The sequence below is a fragment of the Polyodon spathula genome, chromosome 19, assembly GCF_017654505.1.
Source record: "Polyodon spathula isolate WHYD16114869_AA chromosome 19, ASM1765450v1, whole genome shotgun sequence".
Classification (NCBI taxonomy): domain Eukaryota; kingdom Metazoa; phylum Chordata; class Actinopteri; order Acipenseriformes; family Polyodontidae; genus Polyodon; species Polyodon spathula.
Genome location: NC_054552.1, coordinates 23,540,368 through 23,558,772, shown reverse-complemented (window position 1 = coordinate 23,558,772; position 18,405 = coordinate 23,540,368). Strand labels below are relative to the sequence as shown.

At 37.3% G+C, this 18,405-nt stretch overlaps 1 protein-coding gene across 3 annotated transcripts in view; it reads left to right on the top strand.

Annotated features, from left to right (window-relative positions):
• The first annotated feature begins 12,281 nt into the window (after positions 1 to 12,281).
• The window catches only part of dapk2b (death-associated protein kinase 2b), a 28,287-nt gene continuing 22,163 nt past the window's right edge, over positions 12,282 to 18,405 (top strand). Inside the window, exons 1-2 of one of the 3 annotated variants that reach the window (XM_041218908.1) lie at positions 12,282 to 12,398; positions 15,305 to 15,456. In XM_041218908.1, the coding sequence (XP_041074842.1) occupies positions 15,380 to 15,456 (77 nt within the window). In that variant the 5' untranslated portion in view covers positions 12,282 to 12,398; positions 15,305 to 15,379. The remainder of the gene's footprint in view (positions 12,399 to 15,304; positions 15,457 to 18,405) is intronic. The other 2 variants (XM_041218907.1, XM_041218909.1) reach the window with 2 other exon arrangements.

Here is an 18,405-nt window from a genome sequence, read left to right as displayed (position 1 = left end):
TCTACCGTTTTAAAGTTAGTAGTAGGAGCAGTTAATATAACTTTAATAGTACAAAATTATTTGGTTTGTATTTGCATTCAGAAACGTGAAATACAAACAAGAAGCTTTTATTTTATTTTTTCACAATACTGTTTTGCTCTGTGCAGTGCTTAATTTGTGCCTGGGCGCACCCCCAGAACCTCTGGGTGTGAAGAGTCATATTCCTGGTACCTGTAGTTAAAAATCTGATAAAATACTAAAATACTAGCCTAGGTATAATTAATCATTTTTGTAATCTACCAGCAGCTTCTGCTGCACACACATTGCTGATAATAGTGCAGACTGTGGAAACCAATGTTTATGTTGGGGTGCGTATTTTTTTTTCTTAATCCATGTCGTCCTACTGTACGTCCCCTGACTGTCTTTTCATTTTTTTTTTTTTAAAACCATTTAAATGCAAAACCATAACAATATGTATAAAGGCTTATTTTTAAATTTATTATTTGTCCTGCCTTTGCCTTTTAATAATTTTTTCTGCTTGTACTACTACTTTGTATATAATGTAGAATATGTGATTGTAAACATATAACTTTAATACGTACAATACTCTTTCAAGTAAAAGTGTTATGATTTTGAATATAGGTTCTTAGGGCGGTGTTATTGTCATTGCTTGCGCCTCTGCACCACTTCATTTACAAATCAAGCACTGGCGCTGTGGTTTAGTCCCATATTTCTCAATTCCTGTGAAATCTTTTGGTAGACTTTATCGTTTCGGAGAGTACGACCAAATCCGCACCACTCTTCTGTGCGCCTGTGTCCACTGAATTTGACGTCACATTCCACAATGCAGCTTCTACTTTGAGCAATAGTGCGAACACACCCGAGCCGCGCTGGGTGGGGTCGGCTTGGTTCCGGCTTGGCTTGGATCAGGTGTGAAAAGGCAATATGAATTCTACTTCTGTGAAATTCCATGACCAAACTGCGCTCTCTCTACCAGTATTTGTATCAATCAGTGATTGTTGAACAATAGCACTTTGCAATCCTCCAGCTATCTGAGGCTGGTTATTAAACGTGTTAATGCAAACGGTGCAATAATGAATACACAAGCCTCCTATGTATACAGGCTTTCGTTTAGAATAGAGCTTGATGCAATTTATTTATTTATTTTTTTTAAATGTAGTAGTCACCTGTTTTTCTCCCAATTTGAAATGCCCAACTGTATTTAGGCTCAGCCAACTACTACCACCCTTGTACTGATTTGTGAACGGTGACGACAAACACGTGCTGTCCTCCGAAGCGTGTGCGTCAGCCCATGGCTTCTTTTCACTCTGCAGGCCCGCCATGCAGCCAACCCAGAGCTATAGTGTCGGAAGACAACGTAGCTCTGGGCAGCTCACAAGCAGACCAGCAGGCTTACAGTCTACAGGACACCATGGCTGACCTAAGCCCCCCCTTTTGAACATGCGTTTAAAAAAAAAAAGGCACTGATTCATTCCAATATTTTCTTGCACTTAATCAATTAATCTTCAAGGTGAGACACTTGGACTGCAGTATGCGTAGAATTAGATGAAGATATAGTAGTAAAAGCTCTCCTGGGTGAGTCGTGCGAGCGTGGCTGTTTGTGCTGAATTGACAGTCCTTGATAGGGGCCCACAGTGTGTCCCGCAGGGAAACTGTCTGGTGTTAGTTCACGTTATCACATTTTAGCGAACCCTACTGGATACTTTTTTTTGCTGGGCCTCATCTCCAAGGTTTATTAGCTTGGCAACAGTTTGTTGCTTTGGTTTGGCTTGTTAATGGGAATAGGCCTTTCAAATTAGGTAGAAAAACAATGGTAAAACTACATATATAATAGTAATACCAGATCAAAATGTACAGTACTTGGACAACTGTGGTTCTTAATTATCCAATTTCAGTATCTGCATAATATTTACTATCAAACATTACTCAAGCACAATAAAAGTGAAGCTGTTTTCATAGCATGCGAGTTTTGCAAGTCCTGCTTCTACACAGCAATCCTGGTGCTCACTGCAGTGTCCAGTTTGAGATGCTCAAACAGTATATACTCAGCTTGCATCCCCAATCAAAACATATTTTACATACATTCCTCTTCCATTTTAATGATATATTGTTTGTGTATTGCTTGTAATTACATGGGGGAGGCTTTGTCAGGTTAATATTCAGTTCAAAGGCACATTCAGAAGTAAAACCGGAAGGTTACTTAAGGATACGCGTGTATTTCAGTTTTGTAACATTAAAAAGTTAGATTTCAAATGTAAGATTTAAAATTTTGTAAAATTCCCTTTTGTATAAAGACCATTGATTGGTCATCCCAAAGGCCAATAGGGTTAACCTTTGCGTTCGTCATTTGCTTGGTATATAAGAGTGGTGAAGATTGCTCTGCTCCATCTGAGAATGGGGCTGTTTCATTTTGCTTCATTGAGAGCTGGCCTCTCCAGTGATCATACTTTTGCAATGTCAGTGCTTCAATCCATTTTTTTTTTTTCCATTCCTTCATGGTTGGGTCTAGCAGCTGTATAACACTTTGTCTAATATTTTACTGTACAAATCTTTCAGCAAGACTTGATTTTGCTTCATGTGTAATATTCACTGTGTATACTGTTCCCACTTCTGGGGTGCCTTCAGTTAACCCTATGCCTAATCTTTTCAGGTTAACATTCATACTAATGAAATATAGTACTTATCAAATGTCATCATTCCCCTTGACCAATACTACTTGTGTTGTACTGCATTATAAAGTTCTTATACTGCAGTTTCCTTTAGTAATCCAGTTTCAGAATTTGAAAAGTAAATGTAAAACTGCAAAAAGTGCATTGCTATTAATTATGGAAAGTCATAGTTGGCCTATACTTTCAGTATCAACCCCTATATTTATCATAGTTGGGGATATATATATATATATATATATATATATATATATATATATATATATATATATATATATATATATATATATATATATACATACACACACACACACACACACAGCTCTGGAAAAAATTAAGAGACCACTGCAAAATTATCAGTTTCTCTGGTTTTACTATTTATAGGTATGTGTTTGGGTAAAATGAACATTTTGGTTTTATTCTATAAACTACTGACAACATTTCTCCCACATTCCAAATAAAAATATTGTCATTTAGAGCATTTATTTGCAGAAAATGACAACTGGTCAAAATAGCAAAAAAACAATCCTCAAAGTTGGGGAACATTGTCAGAGCAGAAGGAAGCAAGTTTTCTTCCAGGACAACCTTGTACTTGGCTTGATTCTTGCCAAAGCTGCCCGATTCCCGCCTTGCTGAAGCACCCCCAGATCATCACCGATCCTCCACCACATTTCACAGTGGGTGCGAGACACTATGGCTTGTAGGCCTCTCCTTCATATTCATTTTGTTTAAAAATGAATATGAACTTATTTTCTTTGTATTATTCGAGGTCTGACAAAACTGCATCTTTTTTGTTATTTTGACCAATTGTCATTTTCTGCAAATAAATGCTCTAAATGACAATATTTTTATTTGGAATGTGGGAGAAATGTTGTCAGTAGTTTATAGAATAAAACCAAAATGTTCATTTTACCCAAACACATACCTATAAATAGTAAAACCAGAGAAACTGATAATTTTGCAGTGGTCTCTTAATTTTTTTCAGAGGTGTGTGTGTGTCTATATATAGTACATTTTGGCAATTCTAATAAGTGCCACTCAAAGCATATATTGGATCATTTTCAAGTTGTATTTTGAAATAGTTGAATAAGCTAGCTGACATGCCCAGAAGCCTTGTACTATATTATAATATAATACAGCACAATGCTATATCTATTCAGTGTTACTGGCAGGCATCTTTCTTTGGTTTCTGAATCTGTATAATATTTGCAGTAGAATTTTGTTTGTGTTTTGGTGTTTTTCATTGCACATGAACCCTGTTGAATTATCAAATTGTAATTGTTATACCAGTATCAAAACATCCACAATTTATGTTTTTGTATCAGCAGCAAGATTGTAAATAAACACTTCTTTGTATGAGTGTGTTGCCCAATTCGCTATTTATACTTGTCTCTCTCCAATTTGAATGTCACCTCACTGTTGTAACCCATGCACTGGCCCAAGAGAACTGAAGATCGATCAGCGTCCTCCATTCCTTTTGCCTTTCATCACCCAGTAGATGTTGCCAAGCTCCTGAACCCTGGAGGACTCGATTCAGATTGGCTAGTCTCTGTCTTGCCCAGACTGACCAGTAGGGGTCACTGTGGCAAAAGATGGCAATCCGCACATTTATTTTTCTCATTGACAATGACATATATAGGGCTTCTGTTTTTCAGTTTTTATTCTGGGGCTTTCACTTTCTATATACTGCATGAAATTATTCAACAGCACACATAACTTATTTGCTGTCTCTGTCACTGGTGTCTATTTATTTCATTCTGTGAATGTGGATATTTGCCTTTTGTGTTTGTATTCCAACACAGACCTCAGCTGTGAACCAGTGCAAGAACTTTTAGTCCCACTTTTTGGAAACAACAAGGCGGTAAAGGTCTTATAAGTGGATATAATCCAAGGACTTTATACTACTGTGATGCATGCTGTAGATAAATAATGTATTACAGGACAAGTGTTTTTGGTCTTTGCTTTTTTAAGGTCCTAATTTTTAGTATAAAGGCTGTGTTCCTTTGCTTAGTCTCTCACTTCAACCGAATCAGTCACTGAACTCAATGCTGTCAGTGGTTTGCTCATCCAAGCTGCACCGTGTCGTGTTATTGCAGGGTAAGAGCATTTAGAATCTCAGTGAGAGTGAATGGCAGAGATTCCACTTGTCCAGTAGTAAGAGTTAAAGGGGTCTATTTTAATGATCTAAACAGTGGTGGAGTGAGATACTGCAGCTCTTTAACACTATATCACTCCTGCTGTGGTTTATGAGCACACTACATACAATAAAAATACAGCGTAATGAGGTTCGTGATAAATCAGGTTTACAAACAACGGCAGAGGTTTACAGATCTGCCATGGTTTAGATCATTAGAACAGACTGCTGTGACGAGGTGCCATGCAATAACTACTGCTCAAGTAGGTTTACCACTTACATGAAACTTCCATTCTGTGCTTACCCTATTTAGATAACAAGGTTTGGGTAAACTGAGATGGCTTCTGATAATGCAAACAATACTGTACACACTCAATAAAGGATAGGAGGTAGCAAATAGTTCCTCTTCCAAATATTATTCCCATGAAAAGAGGAAGTAACCCTCAAACGTACCCGTCAAGCATGAAAAAAAGGAAACAAATACAGTTTATGCTATAACTGTTCAGTTTTTTTTTGTTTTGTTTTGTTTATGTTTATCCACACTGGTGCAAGTAGTAACAGGAGCACAAATATTTTGGCTCACATAATGACACGCAGGTTTCGGAGATCGCATCTAATATTCATACACGTCTGAACAGAAATATAACCTAAAGAGGTGCACTTTGGTTTACGGATCCATTATAACTGATTATAAATGCACCTATAAGCGTGTTATTAATAATGTTATAACAATTCTAGAATATGAAATTGTATGGGGCGGCTTTGCTTTTGCAATACAGTTATATACTTTTATAACAGATCCTTAAACTAAAGTAATACAGGTACATCTAGGGGTATGCATTTATAATATTCTATATGCAATAAAACTGTTTTGTTCTGCAACCCTGAGGATTCATTTGTAATCCCCCTGGAATGCATCAACTACCTATTTTTAGGGGTTTTCTATGACCATGGATAGGTGGTTGATACAATCCTGGGTCATTCCCCAGTGACCCACACCCTCCAAAAAAAATAAAATCCAGCTGTAGTTTATCTGTGTAAAGGCTATTTTAATCCAGTGCTTCCCCTAGGCATGCTTGTCGATAGCATCTGGCTGCAGTCGGTTGTATACCTTGTATAAATACACCCACCTGAAAAACTGCATCTGTTTTTGTATTCCTCAAGCCAGTTTCTCACAACATAACATGCTAGTGTGACCTGCTGCCATCATGATCACTGCAAATGAGTCGATTTTGTGTATTTCTAGCTGTAGATATCAAGGAGTAGTTTTTTAATTGAGTTAAATTGCAGTGGGCATTGCTTAGCTCACTTGAATAGACCCCATTACAAGATTCTTTGTTTAAAAAAAGCATGAAGGAATGCTTTTGGACCTGGGTTGAAATAAATACATATTGATTTGCATGGGCTTTTGTGTTTAGTACAGGCTCCCAGGGAGTGAGAACATGTAAGAAGAAAATTTACAAACGAGAGGAGGCCATTCGGCCCATCTTGCTCGTTTGGTTGTTAGTAGCTTATTGATCCCAGAATCTCATCAAGCAGCTTCTTGAATGATCCCAGGGTGTCAGCTTCAACAACATTACTGGGGAGTTGATTCCAGACCCTCACGATTCTCTGTGTAAAAAAGTGCCTCCTATTTTCTGTTCTGAATGCCCCTTTGTCTAATCTTCACTTGTTTCTTTTTTCAGGTCAAAAAAGTCCCTTGGGTCGACATTGTCAATACCTTTTAGAATTTTGAATGCTTGAATTAGGTCGCCGCATAGTCTTCTTTGTTCAAGACTGAAGGAACTGTAAAACTGTAAGGAAGCCCATATGGTAAACCTTCTGACCCAACCAGCTTAGATCTGAAGACACCAGACTCTGCTTGGACACTCTGGATCTGCAGGTGGACAAGATCAGGTAACACCCTTCTAATGGGCAGTCCCACGGCTGAGGATTGATAGTTCCCTGTCCTTTCATTGCCAAGTCTGGGAGTAAGCTGCTAGATTACTGTCTGAGTATAAACTAGGGCTGCTCTTTTCTCCGGACAGCTTGTTTCTGTTAGAGCTGCCTGTTGATGTGTGGACAGAGAGCTTCCTGGAGGTGGCCTGGAGAATACCCACAGTTTGCTTTTAAATTTTGAACCTTACTGGTTTTTGCTTAAATATCTTCACAAATAAATTGTTCTGCCCGTTCTCATGAATTTTATTTGGGCGGTTTAAAGGGGAAATCTCATATAAATTGTATTTCTCTTGCCTGAATCCTGCTCTCTTAGTTAACTAGGCACTTTGTGTATGAAGTACAGATCCTTATGAGTGCTTACTAGTTGCTGTGATTAAGAGTCACTTGCTACTCCTTTCAGGAATCCAAGGAAAAATGGCAACTTTGTGCGCTGGTGAGACCTCTAAATGTGGATAATACATCCCGTACATCAAACTGGAACAGACCACCAGATGAAATTGAGAGAGGGATGTAGAGAGGGATGTTAAATCAGAAGAATCTGTTTGACTTCCATTTCAGAGTCCCTGTTTTTATGAGACATAAAAGTAGTGGCTCGCCTCATAGGGTATGATGCCCCATGGTAAAGCATTGATCCCCACGTAGTGGAACATCATTTTGTCAGGAACCTGCAGCACAGAGTCACGGCATGTGGCTAGCTGTGACAAAACAAGATATTTGCAAATGGTTAAGTTGTGCATTTAATAATTGATCTTTCAAAGCCCCAGTGAGACTTCCCCTTTAACCAGCCACACGTTTTCTTTGAGTTTTCCGATTATAAGGAAAGCCCCTTGCTGTGGCCACTATGGTGGTCTGTATGCTCACTTGTGGGCGCACTGGTTCATGCTAGGATATGAGATTAGGTTAAACAATAGGAAAAAAACAAAAACAGGATTCTTTATTTTATTTTGAATAGTCGTCTCTGTTACTTCATGGGAATCCAAGCTTTAGAATTGCTCCATATTAAGCAGAGCGGTGATCCAACAAAAGGGGTCAAATGCATATGCTTATTGTATACCTTTATTACATTATTTGCCTTATAGTGCTCATTTTGCCACACAAGTTTATGTTTAAAGATAATCTATCTTATAAAATTACTTCTTTTCAAAGAAACATAACCCTTTTTTTTTAGTTGAAGTGATTTAGTTCAGTTCCTGGGGATTTTCTAATCCTGAAGTCAGTCTGAATGAAGCATGAAGTATTTAAATGCTTGTTTGTGACGTCTGGGGCGGAAAAACACATTTAATGTAGTCGCTATGGAAACATGCTCCTGATAAAGCCTTAGATATTAACTTATATATACGTAGGGCTTCTGACTTTCAGTTTTAACTAAAACAATTTGATAAAACACACCTGATACAAAAAAAAATGTATGGGTTTATAACCAATAAATGCTGGAAAAAACACTGGAAACGGTTATCAATTCACGTTGACCACCTCTTTCCTGGCTTGTATCTATCACTAATTCACTCTGAATACTTTAAACCCACCCCAACTACTTAGTGGCAGCATATTCCTACATTTCTATTAGAAACTTTGCTTGCAAGATTTAAAACGAGATGACAATGAAGGGAGGCTTATTCACAGGATTTCAAGCTGTATTGCAGTTAAGATACTAAGGATTTAAAAGAAAATTGCAAATTGTGGCGAAATATAAAAAAATATCTACACACAAAAACCCCAGAAGAATGTGCTCGTGACAAGGATTTAAGTTGTATTGCTCAATTTGACATGATTGTGGGACACTGCAGCTTTGACCTTTTTAAACAAATTAATCATTTAAACTTCACTGTGGTGAGTGGACCATCTCTGATCCGTAGAGCTGTGTGACAGTAAACCCTTCTGACATGTCCAACTTGTTTATTTGATGTCTTCCTCATTAGTTGTGTGTGTTTTAAGTTCTCTAATTACATTATATATTGATTTGCAAAGTGTGCAGTCAGCTAAGTTTTTAAATTAAAATATGCATGTTGGCATTGATTTTTCCATTAGATGGCAGTGTTAGCTGAAGAAATGAGTCACTGATATATTTACTCGGGTCGAGTTACCTGATCCTATAACTTGGAAATAAACTGATTTATTTTGTATATGTACACCACTTAAAGGTGCAGAAACCCAGGCATAGAGTGACCATAGCTCCAGTATCACATGTTAGTTTTGGAAAGTTTAGGTACTTTTCCCCTGCTTCTTTGTTTAAGAGATGCAGGCGCCATAATGCATTGTGACATATGTAACAAAACAAATGCAAATGACAAATGCAGGTTCCACAGGGAGTGCCACATTGGCACAAGCAGTCCTGCAGGGTAGAGATGCAAAGACCCTCTCATCTGCAGAGCTAGCCTTTGTCCTTGAGGCATGCTAAATTATATATATATATATATATATATATATATATATATATATATATATATATATATATATATATATATATATATTATGTACCTCCATTGGTCCAATTGTTTGTCAACCAGTTCTTAATATATATAAATACCTATCCCAGAAAGAGCCACCCTATCAATCTTACAAATCCACTCCTTACCGTATCTTTTATTAACACAAGAAACATTTGAACATTTGTTTCAACCAGGAGCAACATTTTGTTTTAAAGGTGCATTACTTTCCAGTGCACAAATGACAACACTCTGAGACTTTAAACAACGTGGAGCTACAATGAATGCTCTGGTCTATGTTCATCATCAGACTTCAATAGCAATTAAAAAAGAAAAGAACAATGAGAGAACTGGTTGACAAACAATTGGACCAATGGAGGTACATAAAAGTTAAGAAATACCACAGTGAAAAGAAACCAATGAATTCTAGTGACACTAAACATGACTGTGGGACAGTCTCCTATAAGTTGACTCCCATCAATGAGCTCCTCAAAACAGAACCTCTAATGATGGCAGTCCCTCACCTTTCATGTGCTGTGAAATATTTAAAGAAGCTAAAAGAAGTTTACTTTTTTTATTAGTCACGTTGAGTCTTGTGCATACATTCCATTCAGACAGCTTCCCTGAGGGTTTGACACACAATGAACCCCACCTGAGGCAAAAGTAAGGGGATATTATTCAGCTAATCCTCATAAGGTAAACAATGCTTTAAATACATTTTCTTACCTCTTATTAGCATTGTTAACATTATTACTCATCCCTCTTTTTTGATTCTTTTGATTTTTGACGTGTTCAATGTTAATTTGGGCTTTGTAAATATCTCCAATAAAACGCTGTTGATAAACTGCAGCATCCTGGCACCGTTGCCTTAGGCTACAATAAGCAGATTGTGGCTGGAGCATTGACATGATTCTGAACTACAACAGCTGAAGGGATTATCATGGAGCAGCAGCAACTTTCCATCTATAGCTTTGTATTTGGAAATATCTGCATAGATAAAACACAAGGAAAGCACTGAAAGGGGGCCAATGACAGTATTGCTAGGGTGAGAGGCACAAACACAAGACCAGTATAAGTGGGTTCATAATGTAAGGTAGAGAGATCGGATTAACAATTCATGTTAATCGTTTACCAGGTGAAGCTGGAGCAGCCACAACATGTGGAAAGTTTGAAAGAAAAAACCATTATGCTAAGGGACAAATGCTGTTCTAACAGGATCCGAACAGCCTCTTTATTTCTCTCGAATATCTGTTATTCTTCAAGGAAAATAATAGATTTGCAATGCAAAAGACAAACTCACTATTTCACATGCACTGTACACACAAGTTTCAATCTGCTGCAATTTGTTTTTATCATTGTTTTATGTGGATTCATTTCTTTTGAGATGCAGCCTAGAAGATCTGCAAATGTTTTTATAATCAATCATATGACACATACATGTCAGACCTGCCATTCGATGGTACTATTGAGATGAGCCAGGGAAGGATGAGACCATTCAGGGACAAGCACTCTCTACCAAAGAGCTTTATGAGATACCAAACAGCAATGTGTTGCTGTTGACCGGCCCAAACCTTAAAGAGCAGGCTGACTCACTAACGAAAGGCATTTCCCTCTACTAAAAACAGACAACTGACTGTGTGAATAGCAGGACAGGTATTAATAGAATAGTAGAACGTTTCACAGTCGCAAACATAAATTATAAATTAATTAAAAATAGAAAGCTTGATGCAATGTAAAATGTTTTACAATGTCTATTTACTTGACTCAACAATTTTCTCAAATAAAGGATGCAAGTTACACTAGGATTTCATTTAAATGAAAACAGGTGGTCCCTTTAGGTAGGTTTCTTTTCTCAGTAAGCAAAAGATTCCAGTTTATTGTTTTTTCACTTGCATTAAAGTGCACAGACAGCAGATTTCTGTTGGTTTAAATGCTTGTATTTGAATTGTATTTCTTGTGCAATGGCACTGGCTACAGGCTGTGCTGGCTACCCAGCTTTTCATGGCAGCACGCATCAGTCTCCTGACCTAAACACCTCCTCCCATTTAGTCCCAAGCCTCTGTGGAGTGATATGCAATGGGAGTCTGAGACCACCACTCTCATTTCACGTGTGGCCTAGATGAGCTGTTCTCAAACTGGGGTCTGCTTATTCTCCACAGGAGGTCCTCAATATAGTCTGTAAACTCCTCTGTTGTAAAACATATTTAGTGTCGTGGTGAGACACAGGCTGTTTCTTTTCCATGTAAACAAAAGGTTTAAATGAGTAATAAATATTTCAGGACATTTCAGAAAAAAGCCCTACTTCAGCGCTGCAGAAAGAAAAATAAACATGTGTAGTAAACGTGTTATTTTTCATGAAATAAATGATTTTTAAAATTAAACTCCTGCCAAACAAAAAAGATTTGAGAACCTCTGGCCAGGATAACTCAATCATGCCAAATCCCAGAGGTACATTAAAGAAAGATTAATGGGCTGATCTAAACATACTTAATAATGAAGTCTGCTTTATTTGGTGTGCACAATTCAATGTGCTCTCTTTCTGGGCAGTCACCATTGCAGAAACATGTTCTGAGGGTAAACTGAACAACAACGTGTCCCGCACTGTCAGCCTACATTGGTAGTAAATTGATAATGTTTAGGGTACCACTGTGCCTGTGGGACAGATTTTCATGAAAATTGTGTTCATATTTAACGAGGAAACGGGATACCAAGACATTTAGTGAGCAAGGTGTCTGAGTGGGAAAAATATGGGTGATAAAATAATGTTAATAGAATAATATGAAAATAGAAAGCTTGCTGTAATGTAAAATATTTTAAAATGTTTATTTATTTACTCTACTCCTTATGTTGGCAATTGACTTAAATAAAGGATGTAAGTTACACTAGAATTTAATTTTAATGAAGACAGGTGGTTTGCCTGGTTATTTATTAAGCTTGCTTTACAGAAGTGTACCCCCCAATAAAATGCAAGTAAGCTTAGCCCGCAGTTTTGAATGAGAAGGGTGAATCCTATTTTAGGAGCATGACACATTGAAAAGTTGAAGATTCACAACTGTCCGTAACCCTCTTGCAAACAACAGAGGTCGCTTGTGAACAAAAGACCAAGCGACTGTAACACGTGAACGCGCGCACAGTCTGACACAAGCTCAGTTGAATTTGGCAGCCTCCTGACACTTCGCACAGACCGGGCAGGGTTAGAAGAGGTCCCGCATGCCTTGTCAAAAGTTTCTACTGGTAAGTACAACATATAGTATATTTAACAACGTACATATCCTGCACTTTCAAATCTGTATATAACATAAGTGTAATAATAATAATTAAAAAAAAAAAGTTTTAAAGATGATGTTATGGTTTTGAACTCTAGCTGTGAAAATAATTTCGCTCTACCTTCAAGAATCTATACTTGCAGCATATTCCACGTCTAGTGACAATTGCTTAGTATTGCATTTAACAAACTGGTAACGGTAGAAGCATAGCGTATATGATTTTGAACACGTAAAAAAATGCACAAATAGATTTCTTTACCTTATGGCAAATTCAACTTCCAATTCCAAACATTTGCATGAATGAACACATTAAGAGACGTGTGAAGACAGAATGTTGTACGTTTTTATGACGTTTGGAGTCTGTAGTCTAAAAGAAGCGTTTCCCTATAACAAATGTACTTACAGTGACATGTTAGGTCATGCATCTGCTATGGCCCGAATAGTTTTCTCTTCACGTGCAATTGGTGTACAATTGGATGCCGTATCCAGGACTCTACTGTTTACTTACACATTGCAGCGCGTGCTGTAACTTTCAGCTCCTGACTTTAGAAGATGACATTACTACTTTTAATGACAAAACATTTTAGACTTTGTAAAAAAGGAAGTTCAGATAAATAAAGCTTACGTTGTTTGGCATATCAAGTAATATCAGTCTCATATGAGAAATGGCATAACGTAATTATTTTGTTATTTTGTGTGCCTTTGTTTAAAAATTACTTTATTGAGTATTGCTGTTATTTACAAAAAATTAAAAATGCACAAAAATGGTACTACTGTACGTTGTTTTTTTTTTTTTTTTTTTGCTCCAGGTTGTCTCTTCCTAATGAGAGACAGACTTCATCACTCACAATTCACCATTACTGTGTTTCTGCAGCATGGATTGAATTTATTGTAAAATAACTATTTCTATACCTTGTAATGTCCAAGCATTAAAATGAGAAAAGCTACTTTATTCATGTAACTACTACATTCTTGTACAAAGCACTTTTTTTCTGTCAGGCAGAACACAATGTACTGCATATGAAAACTTGTGGCTGTGAGGCTGGATTTAAAACAGAATAATAACACAGAGGGGTGGCTAAGCATTGTATCACATGTGATACAGAAGTGGGCACCACAGTTAATACTTAGCATAGTTATGTTAAATGTCCTGGCAATATATCAATTATATAGGATTCCTTTCTTTGTGGGGCGGTCCAGTTAGTTACTCTCTGGTCAGCGAGCCTCAGTGTGACCATGCACTTTTTCTGGATTATCAGAACGTTGTTTGGGGGGGGGGTGTTGCAAATGAGGTCATATTCATGTTCATGTCCACTGATGTTTTTAACAGCCCTGGCTGTTAATATTAACATACAATGCTGTTATCTTACTGTTCTGTTTCCTATGCAAAACAGAGGCAATTAGCGTGCATTTGTTTACCAGGGGCTTTGTTTTCTAGACAGTTTTTTTTAGGCTGTGGGAATGTTTGTGCAATAATGTTTGCACGTTTATAGAACATAACCTTATACTTTAGGTAAAATATGCTATATCTTTGGCAAGATGCTTATTATAAGGCAATACCCTGCTCATGAAAAAGTGCCATTTATGCTTATGGCTTGGGATGATTATTGTTATAACAGATATTAATACCAATAGGCTTTTTACCTGCAGATTTGCTGCTGTAGAAGATTTACAGAATTATTATTATTATTTTTTATTTTTTTACCTACCTTGTCTCTAAACTTAAGACCAATGCAATTAGAATATTTCTGCTACAGCCGTCAGCTATGGGGTTTCTCAGTGGAAGTAACAGTATCATTTGTACTGGTAATAGGAAACCCCAAAAAGGCAGGCTCTAGCCACTCTATTGTTATTGAGAGAAGCATAAATAAAGAGACATACTTTTAAAATAAACTATTGCTTCAATTAGTTGACAATTTGAATAAACTGTCACCAACAACAACACAGAAAATGTGGATTACAAAATGTATAAATTGTTCATATTTGCAAACAGCTGTTTTCCATTAACAGCATAATATGTAAATTGATTTATTTGTTAAAATGATCCATGTTATCCACAGACTTTGTAACAGATTGTGAAGAGGCAGCCGTAGCTTTTCAAAAGGGGATTGCTCTTCGATCAGGAATTCCTTTGTCTGATGAGTTAGCCAGTGCTCCACAGATACAAGTCATATGTCCAGTGCTTTGGATAGAATTCAATAGGGAGTATATATCAGATAATACACTGAGCAACACCCATACACCCACATATATGTCAGTGTAGTATTTCTTTTGTAAATTTGATTCAGTTAAGATTTTTTGTACTAGAAAATGTGTGTATGCAGTATTTAGCAGAGCATTGACACAAGCATGTACATTTACAATATAACGCTATCGATATCCTTCTATTTGTGTTTTGAATAGTTCAATGTGTGTGCGTGTTGGAAGTCGTTTATTTACAAAGGTTTCATATTGAATGTTTCAAGGTCCACTGTGGCTTGTGCTTATGTAAAGTTGGCATGGCTGGGAATCATAGAAGGCCTTGCACATTTAAAAAAAGAAAAAAAAAAGAAAAAAACACATACACACACACATTATAAATGTGAATGGATCTACATGGTATGAAAACACTGTTCTTTTTTTTTATTTATTTTTTTCAGAGGTATTCCAAGATTGGTGTAAGTCAGGTTTCTGAAACCAGTTGTTGGAATTTTAATCAAATTCTTTCACTTACACACAGTCGCTATGTATATACTATTCCAGCTTGTGCTCAGTTCTATATATGGATATCGTTGCCGAATCGTGCACTTCTGTTTTACAGTAACTTGTAGAAACTTGTAAAAAAAGGTTTGATCCCTGTGAGGATCTTAACAGATGTTAACATTGTTTCTGCAGGAGAGGACTTGTATATGATGGGAAGAAACTGGAAGAGACACTGCTAATCTTTTGAGTTTGAGAAGGAAAAGATCAATGAGGATTTCTGGCATGGCTGTGTTCAAGCAACAGAATGTGGAAGAGTTTTATGAGATTAGAGAAGAGCTGGGGAGGTAAGCAAGTACTACAGGTTAAAACGCGGCATTGTGATTCAGTTCTATGAACCTTAACAGCATACAAAAATAAAAACAGTGAACTTCACACAGAGCTGCACTCTGATTCCCCCCTAAGCAGCCTGTCAACTTTTGTCTCTTTAAAAAAACCAAACAGTGTGATCAGCAAACAGGATACAACAAAGAAAACAACAAAACAAGATATGTCAGTTATGTAGGATGTAGCCTAACTCCTCATACAGTTTCATCATACAGGCATGTGTTTGAAGCTGATTAGCTCATTTCCAGAAGCTGAAGCCCAGCCACATTCATGTAGTAACTGATATATAATTTCAAATCAAGGAAGTTGTAAAACAAGCAGCATCAACTTACAATTCATACTGTCTGTACACGTGAAGTGCTTGACCTAGCCTGCTTTTTAAAACTGAGAAAATACATCTATTGCGTTTTAGTTTTATCCTGACTGAAGGTCAGGATAATAATGAAATGACCAGAGAAAATAAAAGGCGTAATGATATTGTATTTCGATTTAATGTTAAGAGAATCCACCCTAATTTCACCATACTGTACAACATGGTTCGCACCTGACTACAAGGTGAGTCACAATCCTGTACCTTCAGAATTTCTGTCGGATATTAATAACAGAAATTGCATGACGGAATTAATTGTTCATCAATAAAGAAAAGCCCTAAATATTGTACAGTTATTTATATAGTGGATACATTTTAGTTATTATTTATTCAATGGTACGAGAATATCCATAAGATTTGTTTAATATTGTTATTTTGTTTAGCCATGTCAGTCAGAAGATGTCTTATTCGGCTGAAGTAAAGGCATTTTAATATATTTTCCAGGGGAAAGCTATTCAGAATGAAATAAAGATCACGTTAGCTGTAGAGTTATTCTAGCTCAGGTAGGTTGCTTGGCCCCTTAAGTCACTGAGTTGAAACAAGTGATGCAAACATTACCTGTCTATATGACCCCCACATGGAGAAACATTGTCATTTTTACCACCTTCAGACGCCTTCAGAGTCCCACGGCTCTTCTTTAGTATTCACACAATACCTAGCCGGGACCCTTTTCTTAATCATCAACACCTCCCCCAGAATCTAGTCCTCATGAGCTGGAATGGCCCTGCACAGCTTCCCTGCACTTGCTTTTTACATAGATATTAATATCTAGTTGTATTGTATTTTATGTCGGCCCCCCTTTGTACAGCCTACCTGCAGTTTTCTTTGTTCGCTCGCTTTCAAAAATGAAACCCAAACTTAAGACTCTGGTTTTGTGGTTACACTCTATAGCATAAGGAGAACCCCACTGTGCACTCATCTGGGATTTATTGATGTGTGACAAGATTTCTTCCAAATGGAAAGTAATGAACACAACCCATTGCTAACACTCCTCTGTTCGAGTTGTTTGAATAGTGTGTGTGTGTGTGTGTGTGTGTGTTGTTGTGTTGGTCCAGAGAAAGTTAGCACAGTGGAGCTTTGCTTAACACTTACTCTACCTGCAAAACTATTTTGAAAAAATATTAGTTAAAACAGGTATGAGTTTGTATTATGTAAATAATCTAAATACTTAATAATGGGAACACAACATGTTATTAAACGGGGTGGTTTGTCTGTGCAGACGTAACTATTGTACTTACTTCCTATAGTGAATTTCCAACCAGAAGAGTGAGTCACTGAAAGCAGGAACTTATTTGGCACTGATTTCATATATTACTATACTGTGTGTAATAGGTCCGTAATTAAATTACTGTATACTGTATAATACAAAGCACAATATCAGTATATGAAAATGGGTATAACCTATGATATAATATGCTAAAGCCTAATGTACTTGTATTATAACAAAAAACAATGTAATTCTAGGGTAAGACTGTTGTTGGCATTTACTAAAGGGATCCCAACAACCACCTGTTTGAGCTTCTGTTATTTGTTTTCAAGCATGAGTGACCTGAGTCACGTGAAAGGCATGGAGTTTAATTTTAAACCCCATTTAAATTAAAAATGACTTATTGCAGGACAGCACCATTTGTTCGGTGTATTTGAATACATAGCGGGTACAAAGAAGACCAGAAATGCCTCACCCATGGGAATATTTACTTAAGGCAGCTTGAGTGAGTCACAATATACACGTGTATGATTCATGTAAGCAAGACTTCAGTGCTGGGAATTGACTGTAGTGGTGTCTGTTACGTGGTGGCCTCATAACTCCAGAACATTGTTACTGTAAGTTTAAGGGACATTTGGGGTCCCCGAGTGGTTCACCTGGTAAAAGCACGGTTGCGTGGTGTGCAGGGTGAGTCATACAGCCAGGGGAGTGCAGGCTTGTGTTCTGGTTGTGCTAAGTCGACAGTCTTCACTGGGGATTCCAGAGGGAGCATCGCATTGGCTATAGTGCACCCGTGGGTTCGAGAGACAAAACCAGCATGACTGTTTCTCCTCATCGCTATTGTTTTATTGTTGTACAATAAAAGACAGCCCACACCTGGCATATTCATTTCAATGAAAAGTTGTTCTTGCTTGTGTAAAAATATGTTGACAAAAGATCACCCCATTTAACTTCACACACTGTTTGTAATTATGTAGGCCTCCTCTGCCATTCCTGGAATAACGTCCAAGAACCACCCCACTGCTCGTCACCATTGTGTGTCCAGCTGGGATGCAGTGCAGTAACTGATCTCCAGAGTGGGATCATTATTCCCAGGTGTTCTGTCCGATGTGCTGCAGTGTGTCAGAGGCCATGCTAGGATTGGAATCTAGCTGGTCCAGTAGTTCTCTGCTGTAGCTACTGACCTAAATTGCCTCCCCCACCTTGTCTTTCTTGGGGAAATAACTGGAAATGCTGAAAGATTTAAAAAAAAAAAAAAAAAAAAAAACTAAAACCCATTTAAATCACATTTTTTTGGAAGGAGAAAATACCACATCAATCACACATTGTTAT